A 15,734-nucleotide genomic window follows, 5' to 3' on the forward strand; every position below is an offset into this window, starting at 1 on the left:
ACCTTGGCTCTTGGGGATTGATACAGGAGTTGGACCCATCGAATAAAGTTGGGGCCAAGTCCAAAGACATGCAGGTAGGTTAATTGGCTTCTGTCCAAAATTGACACTAGTATATGAATGGGGACCTTGGATCCTGGGCTCTTTGAGGGTAGGGATTGATATGAGTGTGCAATGTACTGGGATAGGGACAATTGTAGACACTCAGGTTGAACTGGATGGACTGGTGTCTTTATTCAACCTTACTAACTATGTAACTAACTATGTAAGTCCAAATCCCGAAAGGCACTCCCACAGGTAGTTCCACTCCACGGAGTCGAAGGCCTTGGCAGCATCTAGAGCCACCACGACCCGCGAGCCAACTTCATCATGGGATCCCTGGATGTTCATAAGTAAGCGGCGGATATTCATGGCTGTGTTTTTTCCTGGCATAAAGCCAGTCTGGTCCGGGTGGATCAGTGAAAGGATGACCTGGTTAAGGCGGGAGGCAAGAATCTTAGCCAGTATTTTAATGTCGACCTGTAGTAGGGAGATAGGTCTGTATATGATTCCGGATAGTTTGGGTCCTTCCCGGGCTTGGGAATTACTACTATTTGAGCTTCTCTCATAGAACGGGGTAGGATTCCCGTGTCAAATATGGATTCATATAGGTTATGGAGTTTAGGGGTCAAAATTTCAGAGTAGGTGGCATAAAATTCAAGCGGTAAACTATCCAGTCCTGGTGCTTTAGAGGTGGCCAGAGAGGAGATAGCCTCGTAAATATCCTCCTCAGTAATGTGTCAGTTTGGGAAATGTAATTCTCGCTAAGTAGTCTTTGGTGTCTTGGGGAGTATGAGTGACCCGGGTGGCATAGAGTGCACGATAAAATCTCGCAAATTCCTCCACAGCTTGTTGTGGATCAGTAATATCATTCCCCTGGATGTCTTTCAGTGATACCACAACTGGGGGACGGGAATCTAAGTGGGCAAGGTAAGCAAGTAGTTTGCCCAATCTTTCTCCATACTCAAATATCCTTTGCCTACAGAAAAAGATGCGCTGCTTGGCCTTCTCCGTATACAGTTGGGAGACCTGTCGTAGCTGAATCTTAAGATTATTAGCTGTGTCATGTGAGGGGTCTCGATGAAACGCCTCCTCCAGTCTTTGTAGGTGTTCTGTAGCCTGTTGGACAACAAGTTTTGACGACCGCTTAAGTCTGTTAATACGCGTGGTGAGCAGGGAGCAGGCGTAAAGCTTAAATGTCTCCCACACTATGTCGTGCGTAGCGGAGTCCCTGTTAACTGTAAAATAGTGTTGCAATTCCGTAGGGATGTCTTCTTGCCCCTGCAAGGCGGTCAACCAAAATGGGTGCAGCCGCCAAGTAGGAGGGGGAGAGGCCTTCAGGAGTTGCATCGTGATGCAGTAGGGGGCGTGATCCGAGAGGATTCTCGGAGCGAAGCCCACATCTCCCAGTTTGGGTGTCGAGGTCTGTGAAATGAGGATGAAGTCGATTCGTGACATCATGTTATGGCTAGCTGAGAAGCACGAATATGCTTTAGCATGCGGATACCTGTGGCGCCAAGTATCCACAAGAGCAAAGTCGGTCAATATACGATGTAGTCTGGTATGGGCTGGCAGGTCAGTAGGGGAGTCCGGTGTGCCCATTCGGTCCAGAGCGGGAGTGAGGGTCATATTAAAGTCCCCCATCCACACTGCCGACACCGAAGGGTATTGTGCCTTAAATGCGAGGCCCTCCTTAATTACAGCTGAATTATAGGGAGGGGGGACATAGCAGGCTAGTATCAAAATAGGGGATCCATTAATGGTGGCGTGTAGAATCACATATCTGCCCTGCCGATCCGTCTGGAGCAGCACTAGGTCAAACGGCACCCTTTTAGCAATTAGGACTGAGACCCCCCTGGAGTATGAGGTGTGGGTGGCATGGTATGCCCAACCTATCCACGGCTTTTTGAGAGAGGATTGAAGATGGCCAGTAACATGGGTCTCAACAAGCGCGATTTTGTCAGCACGCTGGGACTTAAGGAATGCCAGGGCGGCAGTGCGTTTTATCTTATTCCGCATGCCTCTGACATTCCACGTAAGGAACTTTAGAGAGCTCATGGCGGGTGCAGGGCGCATACAATAAACCATAGGTGTACTAGAGTCAGCAGAGCAGTCACGGCTAAGTCAGTTTGCATAAAACACAATAGCAGCCAATACCAATAGTGCATGTATAACTTTAACATAGTACCTTCAGCATAAACAAACGTTTGCAAACATAGTGGTGTAAGAAAAATAAAAACCACAACATTCCCTCCCCCCCACCCAGTCCAGCGCCACACCAACACGGCTTGGACATCAAACCCCATAACCGGGTACCAACAGGGGACATCCAATGCTTAGGACTCATTGGAGGCATGGAACGTAATTGCAGGGGGGCGTAGATACCCATGGCAACAAAGAAAAAAACAAAGGGGGAAAAAAAGAGTCAAACAAACGGGGGAGGAAGAAGTACACAAAAATTCAAAATATCCTAGGGGGGGGGCGACTTCTTCTCTGAAAGGTGCTTGGGGAGTAGGAGCCAAAAAGGTGTAACACCATCATGGCTGAGCAGGGGGGAGCTCCGCCCCCCATAGGGATGGTGGGTAAAGTATAGTAGAAAAGTTATGGATGTCGTTTAACCTACGGTCTTCCTCAGGCGCTCCGCAGGTTTAAGGGAGGCAGGGATCGCAGGTCGGTGAGGTCGCCTGGAGGCGGTAATCATGCTGTGAGATCCAGTACTAGTTGTAAAGGAATTTCCGGATTTGCCCCCTGCTCCTGCAAAGGGCCTTTATTTGTAATGTGCAAATCGCGGGCGCCCAGGGAGGCAGGAGAAAGAGAGAAAAAAAAGGGGGTCATCCATAGCTTATAGGTAGGGTAGCATGTTCAGTCTGGGTGTTCCCTCTGGTCAATCCAGGTGGATGCCAATGCAGGGTCTTCAAAAAAGTGAGTTCGTCCCTTGTGTTTCTCGCGAAGCTTCGCAGGATATAACATTGCGTATTTGAGGTGGAGAACCCGGAGGCGTCGCTTAACATCCTGAAACCTGGAGCGCTGCCGTTGTACCTCGGTGGAGAAGTCTGGGAATACTGCCACATGCGTATCACCGAAAATGCCTCTCTTCCGAAGGTGGAGGTCAGGAGATATTCAAGGAAACCCGCCGGATCGTTGCCCCCAGCCGTCTCAGGGAGGCCAATAAAGCGGAGATTGCATCTCCAGAGACGGTTTTCCATGTCGTCCTGTTTCGCACTAAGCTGATGCAGCTGGCGGCGCACCTCGTCAGTGGTGTGTTGCAGGGGGTGTATGATGTCTTCAGCTCTACTTATGCGGGTCTCCGTCTCCACCACACAGTCCCGGAGGGTGGAGAGGTCTTGCTGGATGAGGGATACATCAATTTTGACCTCCTCAATTTTGGAGGTGAGCGTGCTCTGGCATAGGGCGATAGCATCAAGGACTTGGTTAGTGGCCGATGCAGAGTGGTCCGCGTCAGAGGGAGTGCCAGCGTCATCTTTAACCCGGTGTTCCTCATAATGGCGGCGGTACCTGGCAAGCTTGTCAGCGGCCTCGGCGGACTTTTTAGGTGGGGACATGGTCCGGAAGTGGTCCGGGGCGTTTCAAGATGGTCGCTGTGTATTAGGCCAACTTCTTAAATGTCCCCGCCCACAACGACTATACAGTGCCGCAATTAGGGTTATGGACTGTGCCTGAAAAGATCAGCGGCTGCAGCAGAGGAGAAACGGGGTCAGGGGGTCGCAGAGCACCGGGCACAGGACCACAGCGGGTGTAGCAAGATGGCCACTGCTCCTAGGCCCCGGCCGGCCCCACAGGCTATCCCACCGGCTGCAAGGTAGGGGGGCATTTCACAGGTGGCAGGAAGCAAGCTGGCGGCCACAGCAGAGAGATGCGAGTATGCAGGCAGTCAGAGAGGTCTTTAGAGGCTGCCTCGGGTGTAGCAAGATGGCCGCTGACACAGACCAGGCCGGAGCCGCGGACTGTCCCACCGGCCGTTATCATGAAAATAGGCCCCACACCCATGGCCGGGGTGATGCGGGGCAGTTCTGGGTTGGTTTAGAGGGCTGGGGAGGTCCGAGAGAGCCGCCGCCGGGCAGAGCAAGATGGCCGCCGCTCCGGCGCCTAGGCCGAAGCCGCGGACTTTCCTAGAGGCAGTCCCCGAATGGGGAAATCCCACCGGAGCAGCTCCGTGCAGCATCCGAACGGGCAGATGGCTCCAGGGGTAGTGCGAGGGAGAAGGCAGGGTCATCCAGGTACTGTACCAAGGCAGGATGTTGCAGGATGGAGGTTGCAGGAGTGTGGACGAGCGAAGCTCCTACTGCCAACGTCCTACTCCATTGCACCTCAGGCCACGCCCCCCTTGATTAGGATATTCTACACAGGTGGTTGAGCATACAGTGGTTTAGGTAGTTATGCATGTTATATGTAATGCCTTGCCCCTTTTTTTTTTCTCTCTTCGTTTGGTAGTTGTAGTGACTGAGCCTGGGTATGCCCAATAGGCTTTGTATTGTTTTGTTCACATCTTGAAATTACAATAAATATAACTTTAAAAAAAAAAGTATATGTAACTGCTGTCAACCCCCCAAATTTGCGGGGGTTACGTTCCTAGAGCACCTGAGAATTGTGACAAAACTGCAAATTTTTGGATTTGGTAAAAAAAATGCCTATAAATGGCTATTATTTAAACCCTAAATATGCCCCCAAATATGCTCCATCCTTTACTGGCTTCAAAATCTTCAGGCTCTGGTGCTGTTGATGGTCCTGGTTGCGGTTCTTCAGTACCTTCTGCATTGTCTCTTGTAGCGAACTGCTGGTACAATTTCTATGCTCTCTCACGGATGACGTTACCATCCAGGGGATGTTCTACTTTCTGCAGTCAAGAATGCTCAGCAAAACACTCGAGATAGCTACACATGGTAAACTGTTATGATGCGGAAATGCTGGGCTGGGGTTTCCACAAACAATTATTAGTTAGGCCCCAAACTCTGAATCAAGAACTTTGTGGTGGTTGACTGTATAGGGGATGATCATGAAGATGACATTATATAGCCATGTAATCTCAAGACTCCTTATTTTTGCGATTTAAAAAAAAAAATTATATTCTGGTGTATTCCTTTTTCTTTTTTCACTGTAAATATGACAAGGGAACAAAGTTATGTTTTCAATTACAAAAGCTATTTAACTTTATTATGCTACTTATGCAAGATGTAAACAGTCTGGGAAAATCCAAACTATATTACCACAACTAGCTTGCAACTGTTTATTGTAGTAAACCATTATTACCAAATCTTTCACTCTCACAGACTTTGTTTATGTGCACATGATTATACTGTGAAAATTAGGATGAAGTAAAGTATTATGGCCAATTGTGCTGAATCAAAGCGGTAATAAACCCAAAATGTATTATATTGCAGCTTACCAGTCATTAGATGTGGTGGCTGCAACAGTCTTCTTTTCTTTTGTCTTTTTCCCCAAGGGATCTGGCCAGTAATACATCCCATGTACTAGTGATAAACAACTCTGGATGAAGGGGGCTCCCGGATTCCGATAAGCCCCCCGCCCGCAGACCCTGACAACCAACGGCCAGGGTTGTAGGGAAGAGGCCCTTCTCCTCATCAACATGGGGACAAGGTGCTTTGGGGTGGGGGGGCTGCGCGGCTGCCCCCTTCCCCAAAGCACCCCCCATGTTGAGGGCACGCGGCCTGGTACGGCTCAGGAGGGGGGGCGCTCACTCGTCCCCACCCTTTCCTGACCGGCCGGGTAGCGTGCTCAGATAAGGGTCTGATATGGGCCTAGAGGGGGACCCCCACGCCGTTTTTTCGGCGTAGGGCTTCCCCTTTAAGTCCATACCAGGTGACGGGGCCAGCGACGCTTCCTTCTCTAGTCCCGTCTACCTGGAGCCGCGTTCAAAATGAACGGACTTTCCTCCGTGTGTGTGTGGTCCATTCTTTCCAAAGTACGGCAGATAGTCTGGTGGACTAAGTCCACCGCATAAGTACCGTGTGTGGGCAGGTCCGCTCGTTCGGACAGTCCGGCTGAGTCTGATCGTGTGTACGTGGCATTAGACAGAACAATTTCGTTTGTTACAGGCTGGTTGGTAAGTGAGTTGGAAATTAGTATTTTGTTTTTTTTGACTTGCCCTTCCATGTGCTCCATAATGCAAAGGCCAGTTATAAGTTGGGGTGGTTACCATTTGTACAGTGTACATGGCATTGCTGCAATATTGTACTTCACAGCTGTAGCATTTTTAACCCAGGCTGCAGAGTTTGACAGGCAGCACTACCTGTCAAACTCCCCTATTGAGTTCAGTGGGGCTGCTCTGCAACTGCGAGCTAAACACTTGTAGTGTGGTTTTGTAATGTAAAATTGTTATTTAGTAATTTAAAAAAGTAAGAGGGAAAAAAAAAGGCGTTGAGGTGGTAGTAGCGACTGTATAATTTCTGTCGTGACTGCAAAGCATAGCATCGCGACCATGGCATTTTAGAGAAAATATCATTTGATATTTTTGGGGAAGGGCCTCTGTCAGGTAGGCTGTATGGGGCCTTGGGATTTCTAAGAGCAGCCCTTGTAAGCTGCAATATAATAAATGTTTTATACTGCTTTAAAGCTGTACTCCAGGATTTTAGCCACTTTCTAAAATATGCTGGCTTACTGTTAAGTCCAATGAGGGGCATGACACCACCTGGACTGATCTCTTATTTACCACTGACAGTTTTACTGAGCACTGGGAGTACAGCTATCACTAAACTCCCGGTACTCTGACAGGAGAGGTGCTACTTTCTCACACAGCAGACGCTCTGCCAGCTCTCCCCTCCTCTGTCCATTTACAGAAGGCTTTGTATTTTGTGAATGGGTTCCCATAATACAAAGCTCATTGTGATTGGGCAAGATGAGAGGAGGTGTGAGCAGAGCAGCTGTAGATGACTCTGCAGCTGTAGGAGCTGAGATCAAAAGGTCCAGTGTTGTAGTTGCTGTACTCCCAGCACTCAGAAAATTTTAAATTAAAGAGATTAGCCCACAAGGTGGAATGCACCTCTTTGGAGTTAACCCATAGAAAGCTAGCACATTTTAGAAAGTGACTGGATTCCTGGCATTTAATTTTACTGTAAATCTTTCATGAGAGAAACTTGGGGCTGCCATTGCTTTCTCTGAAATAGCTACCTGGCAGGCTTTATTATTATTGATCTATTCAGAGCTAACAATATGCACAGTGGTTTACAAAACAAATGGAAACAGTACAGTTACAATACGATTCAAGACAAGAGGGTTAGGGGGACCCTGCTCTTGAGAGCTTGCAATCAAAAGATAAGGGCAAGTGATACAAGATGCAGTATTGCAGGCCATACACTACACGAAAAATCGTCCGAAATTCGGTTATTTCGACAGTTTGTTTATTTTTCAGTCAGTTAATGGTCACAAAATTGATAATCATTGGGATGTTTTTGAGGCCGAAAAAACAAAGGACAAGTTTGGAAATTTTTTGCAGAATAAACGATAAACTGAAAGGTTAATGTGTTTGCTGTCTGCACTAGGTATATGTAAAAAAAACAAACAAAAAATGCATTCATTTATGTCCACTTAACGATTTATCAGTCTTTACATGATGGCACTATCGTTTGCGCTCACGGCCGAATGTTCGTTTTTCGAAAATGGGTTCGGCCAATTTTTCGTATAGTGTATGGAAAGCATTACTTTAGTTCGGGAAAGTAAGGAGGCGAGCATGGAGGAGGTGACGAGGGAGCTAGAGAGCAGAGGGTCTTGGGAGAGTGGAAGTGGATGGTTTGGTTAATATTTTAGGAGGAGGTTGGTGATGTAGCATTCTGAATGGTTTTGTAAGTTGTTGTTAATATTCTTTGATCAAAAGCCAGTGGAAGGATTGACAGCAATGGGTTGGTAGATACTTAGCAGTTGATAAAATGGATGAGCCTGGCACCAGTATTCATGATGGACTGAGGAGGCGATAACCTGTAGAGAAGTAGGTCCATGAGGAGGGTTTTTTCAGTAGAGGCAAGAGATAACCAGAAGAGTATGAGGATAATCAAAGGCTTTAATATGTCATTACCTCTGGCTGACCATGTAACTCATATGTGTGGCAGCAAGACAGGTGGGCTTTAATGCCCACTCACAGCACATATGCGACCATGTTTTCTTGCTGTGCTCTCCCAGCACAATGATCAAGCTATTACAGAGACAATGCAGTTGGATAACATGCTGGTAGTAATCAATGACAGCTCCCATTTATTTTGTCATCCTGGACCCAAAATTGCAGGGGATGTTAATTTTTGGGTCTGTGATAACTAATGCTAAGCACAATATTCTTTTAAACTCTTCTATAAATAAATGGATAATCCATGCCTTTGCTCCTGCTGGTGACTTGTGACATGATATAGACCCTTTATAAGGATGATGCTGATTGGACACCTTTGCCTGAACACCACTTCCTCAAACTGTTCACTAGAGACACCAATGCCTTGTAGCTGAAGGTAGCAAAGTAAATGTTGTTTTCTTTAGGAAAGGTGACAACTTCTTTCTCTTTAGTGTGTTTAGTGCAACACTTATGAGGATATCTGGAGGATGGTACTTATAAATATTGTTTCACTTATGTTTCAAAAAGTCGCTTAGGGGACGGTGTAACATATTAACTTACAAAGCTACATAAAGGAATTTTGCACAGTCAGCATTTTTAATATGACCCAAATATGTGTTTACAACATGTGTGAAAAATATGTGGATCCTCCTACTATAAAGGCTGGGCACATAAATGTCTCAGCTCAAATATACAAGTGATAAAGCACAGACTGACATTAGGAAAATGGTGTGTTTGCTACCGGTTCCAGACTTATACTAACAACTTTGGCTTAAAATGGTTTTCCGCCCCCGCTACATATTGTAGCTGCTGACTTTTAATAATGGGACACTTACCTGTCCTGGAATCCAGCGATGTTGGCACCCCAGACGATGATTCAATAGGCTCTCGGGTGCTGCTGCCGTTATGGTAAACCGGCAGTGAAGTCTTGCCGTTCCCTACTGTGCATTCGCAGAGCGTGCTGTGCTCTTACTGGTCCGGTGGCAGGGGAGGGAGGACGGACTTCGCTGCGGCAAGGTCCAATGGAAGTGGGGAACAGGTATCTGTCAAAAACAGGTACCCCGCTATCCTCTCCGAGAGGTGGCAATTGGGGCACCAAATTGGGGAGAAGACAGATAAGGGGAGCTTCCACTTTTCTGTGATGTTGTCATGGAGGAGTGGAAGAGGACTCCAGTGGCAACCTGCGAAGCTCTGGTGAACTCCATGCCCAAGAGGGTTAAGGCAGTGCTGGAAAATAATGGTGGCCACACAAAATATTGACACTGTGGGCCCAATTTGGGGATTTTCACTTAGGGGTGTACTCACTTTTGTTGCAAGCGGTTTAGACATTAATGGCTGTGTGTTGAGTTATTTTGAGGGGACAGCAAATTTACAGTTATACAAGCTGTACACTCACTACTTTACATTGTAGCAAAGTGTAATTTCTTCAGTGTTGTCACATGAAAATATATAATAAAATATTTACAAAAATGTGAGGGGTGTACTCACTTTTGTGAGATAGTGTGTGTGTGTGTATATGTATGTGTGTGTGTGTGTGTGTGTGTGTGTGTGTGTGTGTGTGTGTGTATACAGTGCCTTGCGAAAGTATTCGACCCCCTTGAACTTTTCAAGCTTTTGCCACATTTCAGGCTTCAAACATAAAGATATAACATTTTTATTTTTTGTGAAGAATCACCAACAAGTGGGACACAATTGTGAAGTGGAACGAAATCTATTGGATTTTTGAAACTTTTTTAACTAATAAAAAAAATGAAAAGTGGGGCGTGCAAAATTATTCGCCCCCCTTGCGTTAATACTTTGTAGAGCCACCTTTTGCTGCGATTACAGCTGCAAGTCGCTTGGGGTATGTCTCTATCAGTTTTGCACATGGAGAGACTGAAATTCTTGCCCATTCTTCCTTGCAAAACAGCTCGAGCTCAGTGAGGTTGGATGGAGAGCATTTGTAAACGGCAGTTTTCAGCTCTTTCCACAGATTCTCGATTGGATCCAGGTCTGGACTTTGACTTGGCCATTCTAACACCTGGATACGTTTATTTGTGAACCATTCATTTGTAGATTTTGCTGTATGTTTGGGATCATTGTCTTGTTGGAAGATAAATCTCCGTCCCAGTTTCAGGTCTTTTGCAGACTCCAACAGGTTTTTATCCAGAATGGTCCTGTATTTGGCTGCATCCATCTTCCCCTCAATTTTAACCATCTTCCCTGTCCCTGCTGAAGAAAAGCAGGCCCAAACCACAATGCTGCCACCACCATGTTTGACAGTGGGGATGGGGTGTTGAGGGTGATGAGCTGTGTTGCTTTTACGCCAAATATATCGTTTTGCATTGTGGGCAAAAAGTTCGATTTTGGTTTCATCTGACCAGAGCACCTTCTTCCACATGTTTGGTGTGTCTCCCAGGTGGCTTGTGGCAAACTTTAGATGAGACTTTTTATGGATATCTTTGAGAAATGGCTTTCTTCTTGCCACTCTTCCATAAAGGCCAGATTTGTGCAGTGTACGACTGATTGTTGTCCTATGGACAGACTCTCCCACCTCAGCTGTAGTTCTCTGCAGTTCATCCAGAGTGATCATGGGCCTCTTGGCTGCATCTCTGATCAGTCTTCTCCTTGTCTGAGCTGAAAGTTTAGAGGGACGGCCAGGTCTTGGTAGATTTGCAGTGGTCTGATACTCCTTCCATTTCAAAATGATCGCTTGCACAGTGCTCCTTGGGATGTTTAAAGCTTGGGAAAACTTTTTGTATCCAAATCCGGCTTTAAACTTCTCCACAACAGTATTACGGACCTGCCTGGTGTGTTCCTTGGTCTTCATGATGCTCTCTGCGCTTTCAACAGAACCCTGAGACTATCACAGAGCAGGTGCATTTATACAGAGACTTGATTACACACAGGTGGATTCTATTTATCACCATCAGTCATTTAGGACAACATTGGATCATTCAGAGATCCTCGCTGAACTTCTGGAGTGAGTTTGCTGCACTGAAAGTAAAGGGGCCGAATAATTTTGCACGCACCACTTTTCAGTTTTTTATTTGCTAAAAAAGTTTAAAATATCCAATAGATTTCGTTCCACTTCACAATTGTGTCCCACTTGTTGGTGATTCTTCACAAAAAATAAAAATTGTATATCTTTATGTTTGAAGCCTAAAATGTGGCAAAAGGTTGAAAAGTTCAAGGGGGCCGAATACTTTCGCAAGGCACTAAATATATATATATATATATATATATATATATATATATATATATATGCTCAACAGTAATTCCACACACTGTCACCCGATTGTGGTTTTCTCAAACACAGTGAAATCCCTTCTTTCTGAGATTGGCAGTGGCAACCAAGCGAGTCATCTTCCTCCAGATGATGAGTGGGGCTATCAGGACTGTGATTGGCTTTGGCAGTGGCCAATCACTACCCTCCTCCTCCTGGAAACAGGGGCCACCCCCTTAGCAGAATTGCACCCAATCTCTTCCCCATCACAAGAGCTGACGATCGCAGCTACAAAGTTAGATAAAATTTGGAAGAATATTCAGCGCTTACACAAAAAATAAAAGTGAACTGCTAGTTGGCACTCAAGGTTAACTCAAACAATACCTCAAATAGACATCATAATAAAACAGTGCTGCGCAATTCATAGGTCACCAGAACTACCAGCATTTCTGTGTGTTTTACCGCACCAATCAGTGATTTATACTGTCTCCACATGCACTAGTTGGGACTTTTTCAGTGATATATATATATACATATATATATATATGAATTTATTTACTATGGACATTTATGAATTGCACAGCACTGTTTTATTATGATACAAACATAACCATTCAACGTTTTCCCATTGTTTACAATGTGCGGGGACACAGTACCTTCCCCCCAATGCAGGTGTAGCATGGGGATTGTGACATTGGAGTGCATTAGACTCTCACTGACACTTCCCTGCACTGCTCTGCTGTTGGGAAGGGAATCGGGTGTTGGCAAAAGAGGCTTTAGATGATGCTTGTGGCACCAGTACCCCTGGAATATGAGATAGAGGCCGGTAGTTTTGTATAAAAAAAAAAAAAAAATGAACTCCCAATGAGCTTGTTAGTGTAGCTTTCTCTGGACAGTTAAAGTATACACAAACTTATTTATGACTCAAATATCTTTCTTCCTTTTTAAAAAAAGAAAATAACAAACATGTTAGAATTGCCTGCTCTGTGTAATGGTTTGCACAGATCAGCCCAGATCCTCCTTTTCTCGGGTCTCTCTTTGCTGCTCCTGTCCCCTCCCACCTGTCGAGTGCCCCCACTGCAAGCAGCTTGCTATGGGAGCAGCCGAGCTGCAGTTCTGTGTGTCCATTCAGACACGGAGCTTCCGTTCGGCCCCGCCTCCTCTCTCTTCTTATTGGCTAAAAGACTTTAATTGGCAGCCGTGGGAGCGAATGGCACCACTGCTGTGTCTCAGCCAATCGGGAGGGAAGTCCCGGACAAAAGAGGGACTTGTGGACACTGCTAGACAGAGATAAGCTCAAGTAAGTATTAGGGGGTGCTGGGGTGGCTGCTATATACAGAAGCCTTTTTATCTTAATGCATAGAATGCATTAAAGGGGCTGTAAAGGTTTGGATTTTTAAAAATGAAAAAAAAAAAACATTTTATACTTACCTGCTCCGTGCAAGGGTTTTGCACAGAGCAGCCCCCATCCTCCTCTTCTGGGGTGTCCCGCCGGTGCTCCTGGTTCCTCCCCTTCATTGGGTGCCCCCCAGGAAAGCTGCTTTCCCTGGGGGCACCCGTGCTGGCATGCTCCCGAGTTCTGCTGCTGCTTCTATTGGCACAGACAGCAGGACTCATTCCGCTCCTGCTCTCGTGTCACTGGATTTGATTGACAACAGCTGGAGCCAATGTTTTCCTCTCCTATCAATCTGTACAGTGAGATGAGAGCCAGAGGCTGGAGCCACGGGGCTGGAACGAATGGGCCCAGGTAAGAAATAAGGGGGGTCTGTGGGGGCGCTGCAGAAAAATAAAACCGTGAAAAACTTTAAAGCCGCGTACACACGGACGGACTGTCTGGCCAACTTAGTCCGTCGAAACACATTTCAGCGGACAGTCCGCTCGTGTGTGGGCTTCAGCTGACTTTTTCAGCGTGCAGTCTGGCGGACTAAGTATTTCGGAATTTCCGTAATATTGTCCGTCATACTTTGGTTTCAGCGGACAATCCGCTCGTGAGTAGGCTAGTTCGACGGACTAAGTATGGCGCATGCTCAGAAAGGATTTACACGGCGAAAGGTTGCTGTGTATTGGACTTCCTATTTCTAGTCCCGTCGTACGTGCTGTACACGTCATCGCGCAAGCTTTCGACGGACTGTTTGTGCATCCGTGTGTGGTCAAGTCCGTTCATTCGAAAGTAGGACGGACTGTCCATCGGATTGTCTGACGGACTAAGTTGGCCATACAGTCCGCCCGTGTGTACGCGGCTTAAGACTTTACAACCTGTGTATATGTCCCTTTGGCAACGTCTGAGAAGGTGGCTCGTAGTAGTGTATCAATTGGAGACCTTTTAGGATTAACTAGGGTCATCATATTGATCAATGAAATGCGACCGGCGATAGGGTTGATGCTTTTGGATGTCTACACAAGCAAGGCTTTTACTGGTAAATAGCATGCATAAAATAGGTTAAAGGGTATATAATAGTAGATTTTTTTTTTTTAAATGAGTGGTCTGGGGACAGGGTCACGTTCATATGTATATTACAATAAAACATTAGTTAGTAGGGCACTCTGATTCCCCCTGTCTTGAATTGTAATGTAATGTCTACCCTAATGTTGTAAAGCGCTGCGTAAACTGTCGGCGCTATATAAATCCTGTATAATAATAATAATATTTGTTTACAGTGTTGTCATGCAGATGATTTTTTGTTTTTTGTTTTCCACAAAGCTATTTAGTTTTTATGGCAGTCCCATTATCCTCTTATTTTATAGGTTTACAATAATTCTTTGCATTGCAGGGTGAAATTAGTCAACTTTCTGGTGCCATGCTGGCCTGGCAGAAGTTTAAGATGCCGTGTACAGTACCAACCTGCATACTACATGGGTAGTAAGAGTGCTGTGTCTCCAGCCATTAGCAATGAAGATAGCAAGTCTCACCCAGTTCTGAAAGAGCTACGGATGCCGGTCTCTCGTTCTGTGATAGGAAGCTTTTTCCAGGAGCAGCCCAAACTGGGGAACCAATTTCTGGAGGATGCCCTTCTCCAAAGTTACTTGAGGAGACATCTTCCTTCACTGGTGGGCAGTAGACCTTTATATGCAAACAATATATTAGCTAAAAGAAGTTTTTTTTTTTTTTTTATAGAAAATGTTTTATTGTATTAACAAGAACTTTCCAGTGTCTGCTGACCCTCATGTAGTAACACAGTGGGGTCTGATCCTCCTGCATTTGCCACCTTTGCTATTTTAAATTACACCTGCAGGTAAGGTGTTGCATAAACATTGTTATATCTAAATAGCTAGAAATAAAAGGGTTGGGAGCCTGATCCCCAACCAGGTGTTCACCAAAGAACTGGGGACGGTTGGACTATCTCGGTACAATGCAATGAAAGTAAGTTCACATATATGAGCAATCATGTAAAAAAAAAAAGTATACAAAAGTTTATTGATACACAATACATGACAATAATAGGTTTAAAAAATATAGGTGACGGTCCATGTGTTTATCACCAAGATAATACTCTCCTGATGGGATCACAGTGGGATAGTAGGTCACGGACAATATTTCTACTAGTTTCACGGACTGAGCCGTGAGCCACTTCATCAGGAAAAATCTGCAATTTCCTTAGCACATGATCAAAAACAATGCATTTATTCACTTGCAGTAAAAAACATTGTTACAGGAAATATATGAATTGAAACAATATAAAGCTGTTAAATGGGGACAGATACATGACCGCTTACCCGAATCCCAGTATGCACAGGGCACAGAGCGTCACCAGTAGTAGTCTGAATAAAATAAAGTGCATGCAATGGGTAAACTATGAACTGAAGCACATGGGGGGGGGGGGGGTGTAAATAGGGGTGAAAGGAAAATCCGGGAAAACGTGACCATTGAACCAGGTTTGAATAAGTGAATGAAAAATTCCAGGTGAAGAGTGAAGACCAGAAAAATTTCTGGATGATGGTACAACTTTTAACTGACCTTATATATTTATCAATATCATCTTTAGAGGCCACTCACAATTTTCAATATCTAAATAGCTGGATTTTAGCCCCTAACCAAATGTTAACAATGGGATAAGGGAATAATTTTTGTTACTACATGGGATGAGCTGTAACAGATGTGTAATATATATGTCTTTCTCAACCATTTAGGGACACAGGAAGTCTTTTACCTTCAGGTTATACTGACGCATACAGAAGGATTGAACACTTGCAAACAAAAATAAACTGTAGGCCAGCCACAAAAAGCCCCTCCCACTTCCAGAATTCCTCAGTTTTTTGATAGTGTCCTAGGAAGATAGAAGTCTTTTCTTAAACTTTGCTGACCTACCTACCTAATGCTAGAATAATTTTTTTCTTCAACATTTTTTTTTTAAGCAAGACTCTTCACTACATAACTGCTAGAGATGGTATCTTCACTGCAGCTATCTGGTGAAGCTGTCTCTA

General features: G+C 45.3%; 1 protein-coding gene and 1 long non-coding RNA gene across 2 annotated transcripts in view; both read left to right on the plus strand.

Moving 5' to 3' along the window:
* Positions 1–15,734, plus strand: part of LOC143940130 (uncharacterized) — a 648,562-nt gene that overhangs the window by 539,945 nt on the left and 92,883 nt on the right. The gene's annotated exons all lie outside the window — the stretch shown is intronic.
* The window catches only part of LOC143940129 (acyl-CoA dehydrogenase family member 11-like), a 130,836-nt gene that overhangs the window by 22,219 nt on the left and 92,883 nt on the right, over positions 1–15,734 (plus strand). The window contains exon 2 of the mRNA XM_077461209.1: positions 14,084–14,360. Coding sequence (XP_077317335.1) covers positions 14,084–14,360 — 277 coding nt within the window. The remainder of the gene's footprint in view (positions 1–14,083; positions 14,361–15,734) is intronic.

Source organism: Lithobates pipiens, unplaced genomic scaffold, assembly GCF_037356315.1.
Source record: "Lithobates pipiens isolate NorthernLeopardFrog02 unplaced genomic scaffold, aLitPip1_a1.2 Scaffold_3, whole genome shotgun sequence".
In the NCBI taxonomy this organism is placed as follows: Eukaryota; Metazoa; Chordata; class Amphibia; order Anura; family Ranidae; genus Lithobates; species Lithobates pipiens.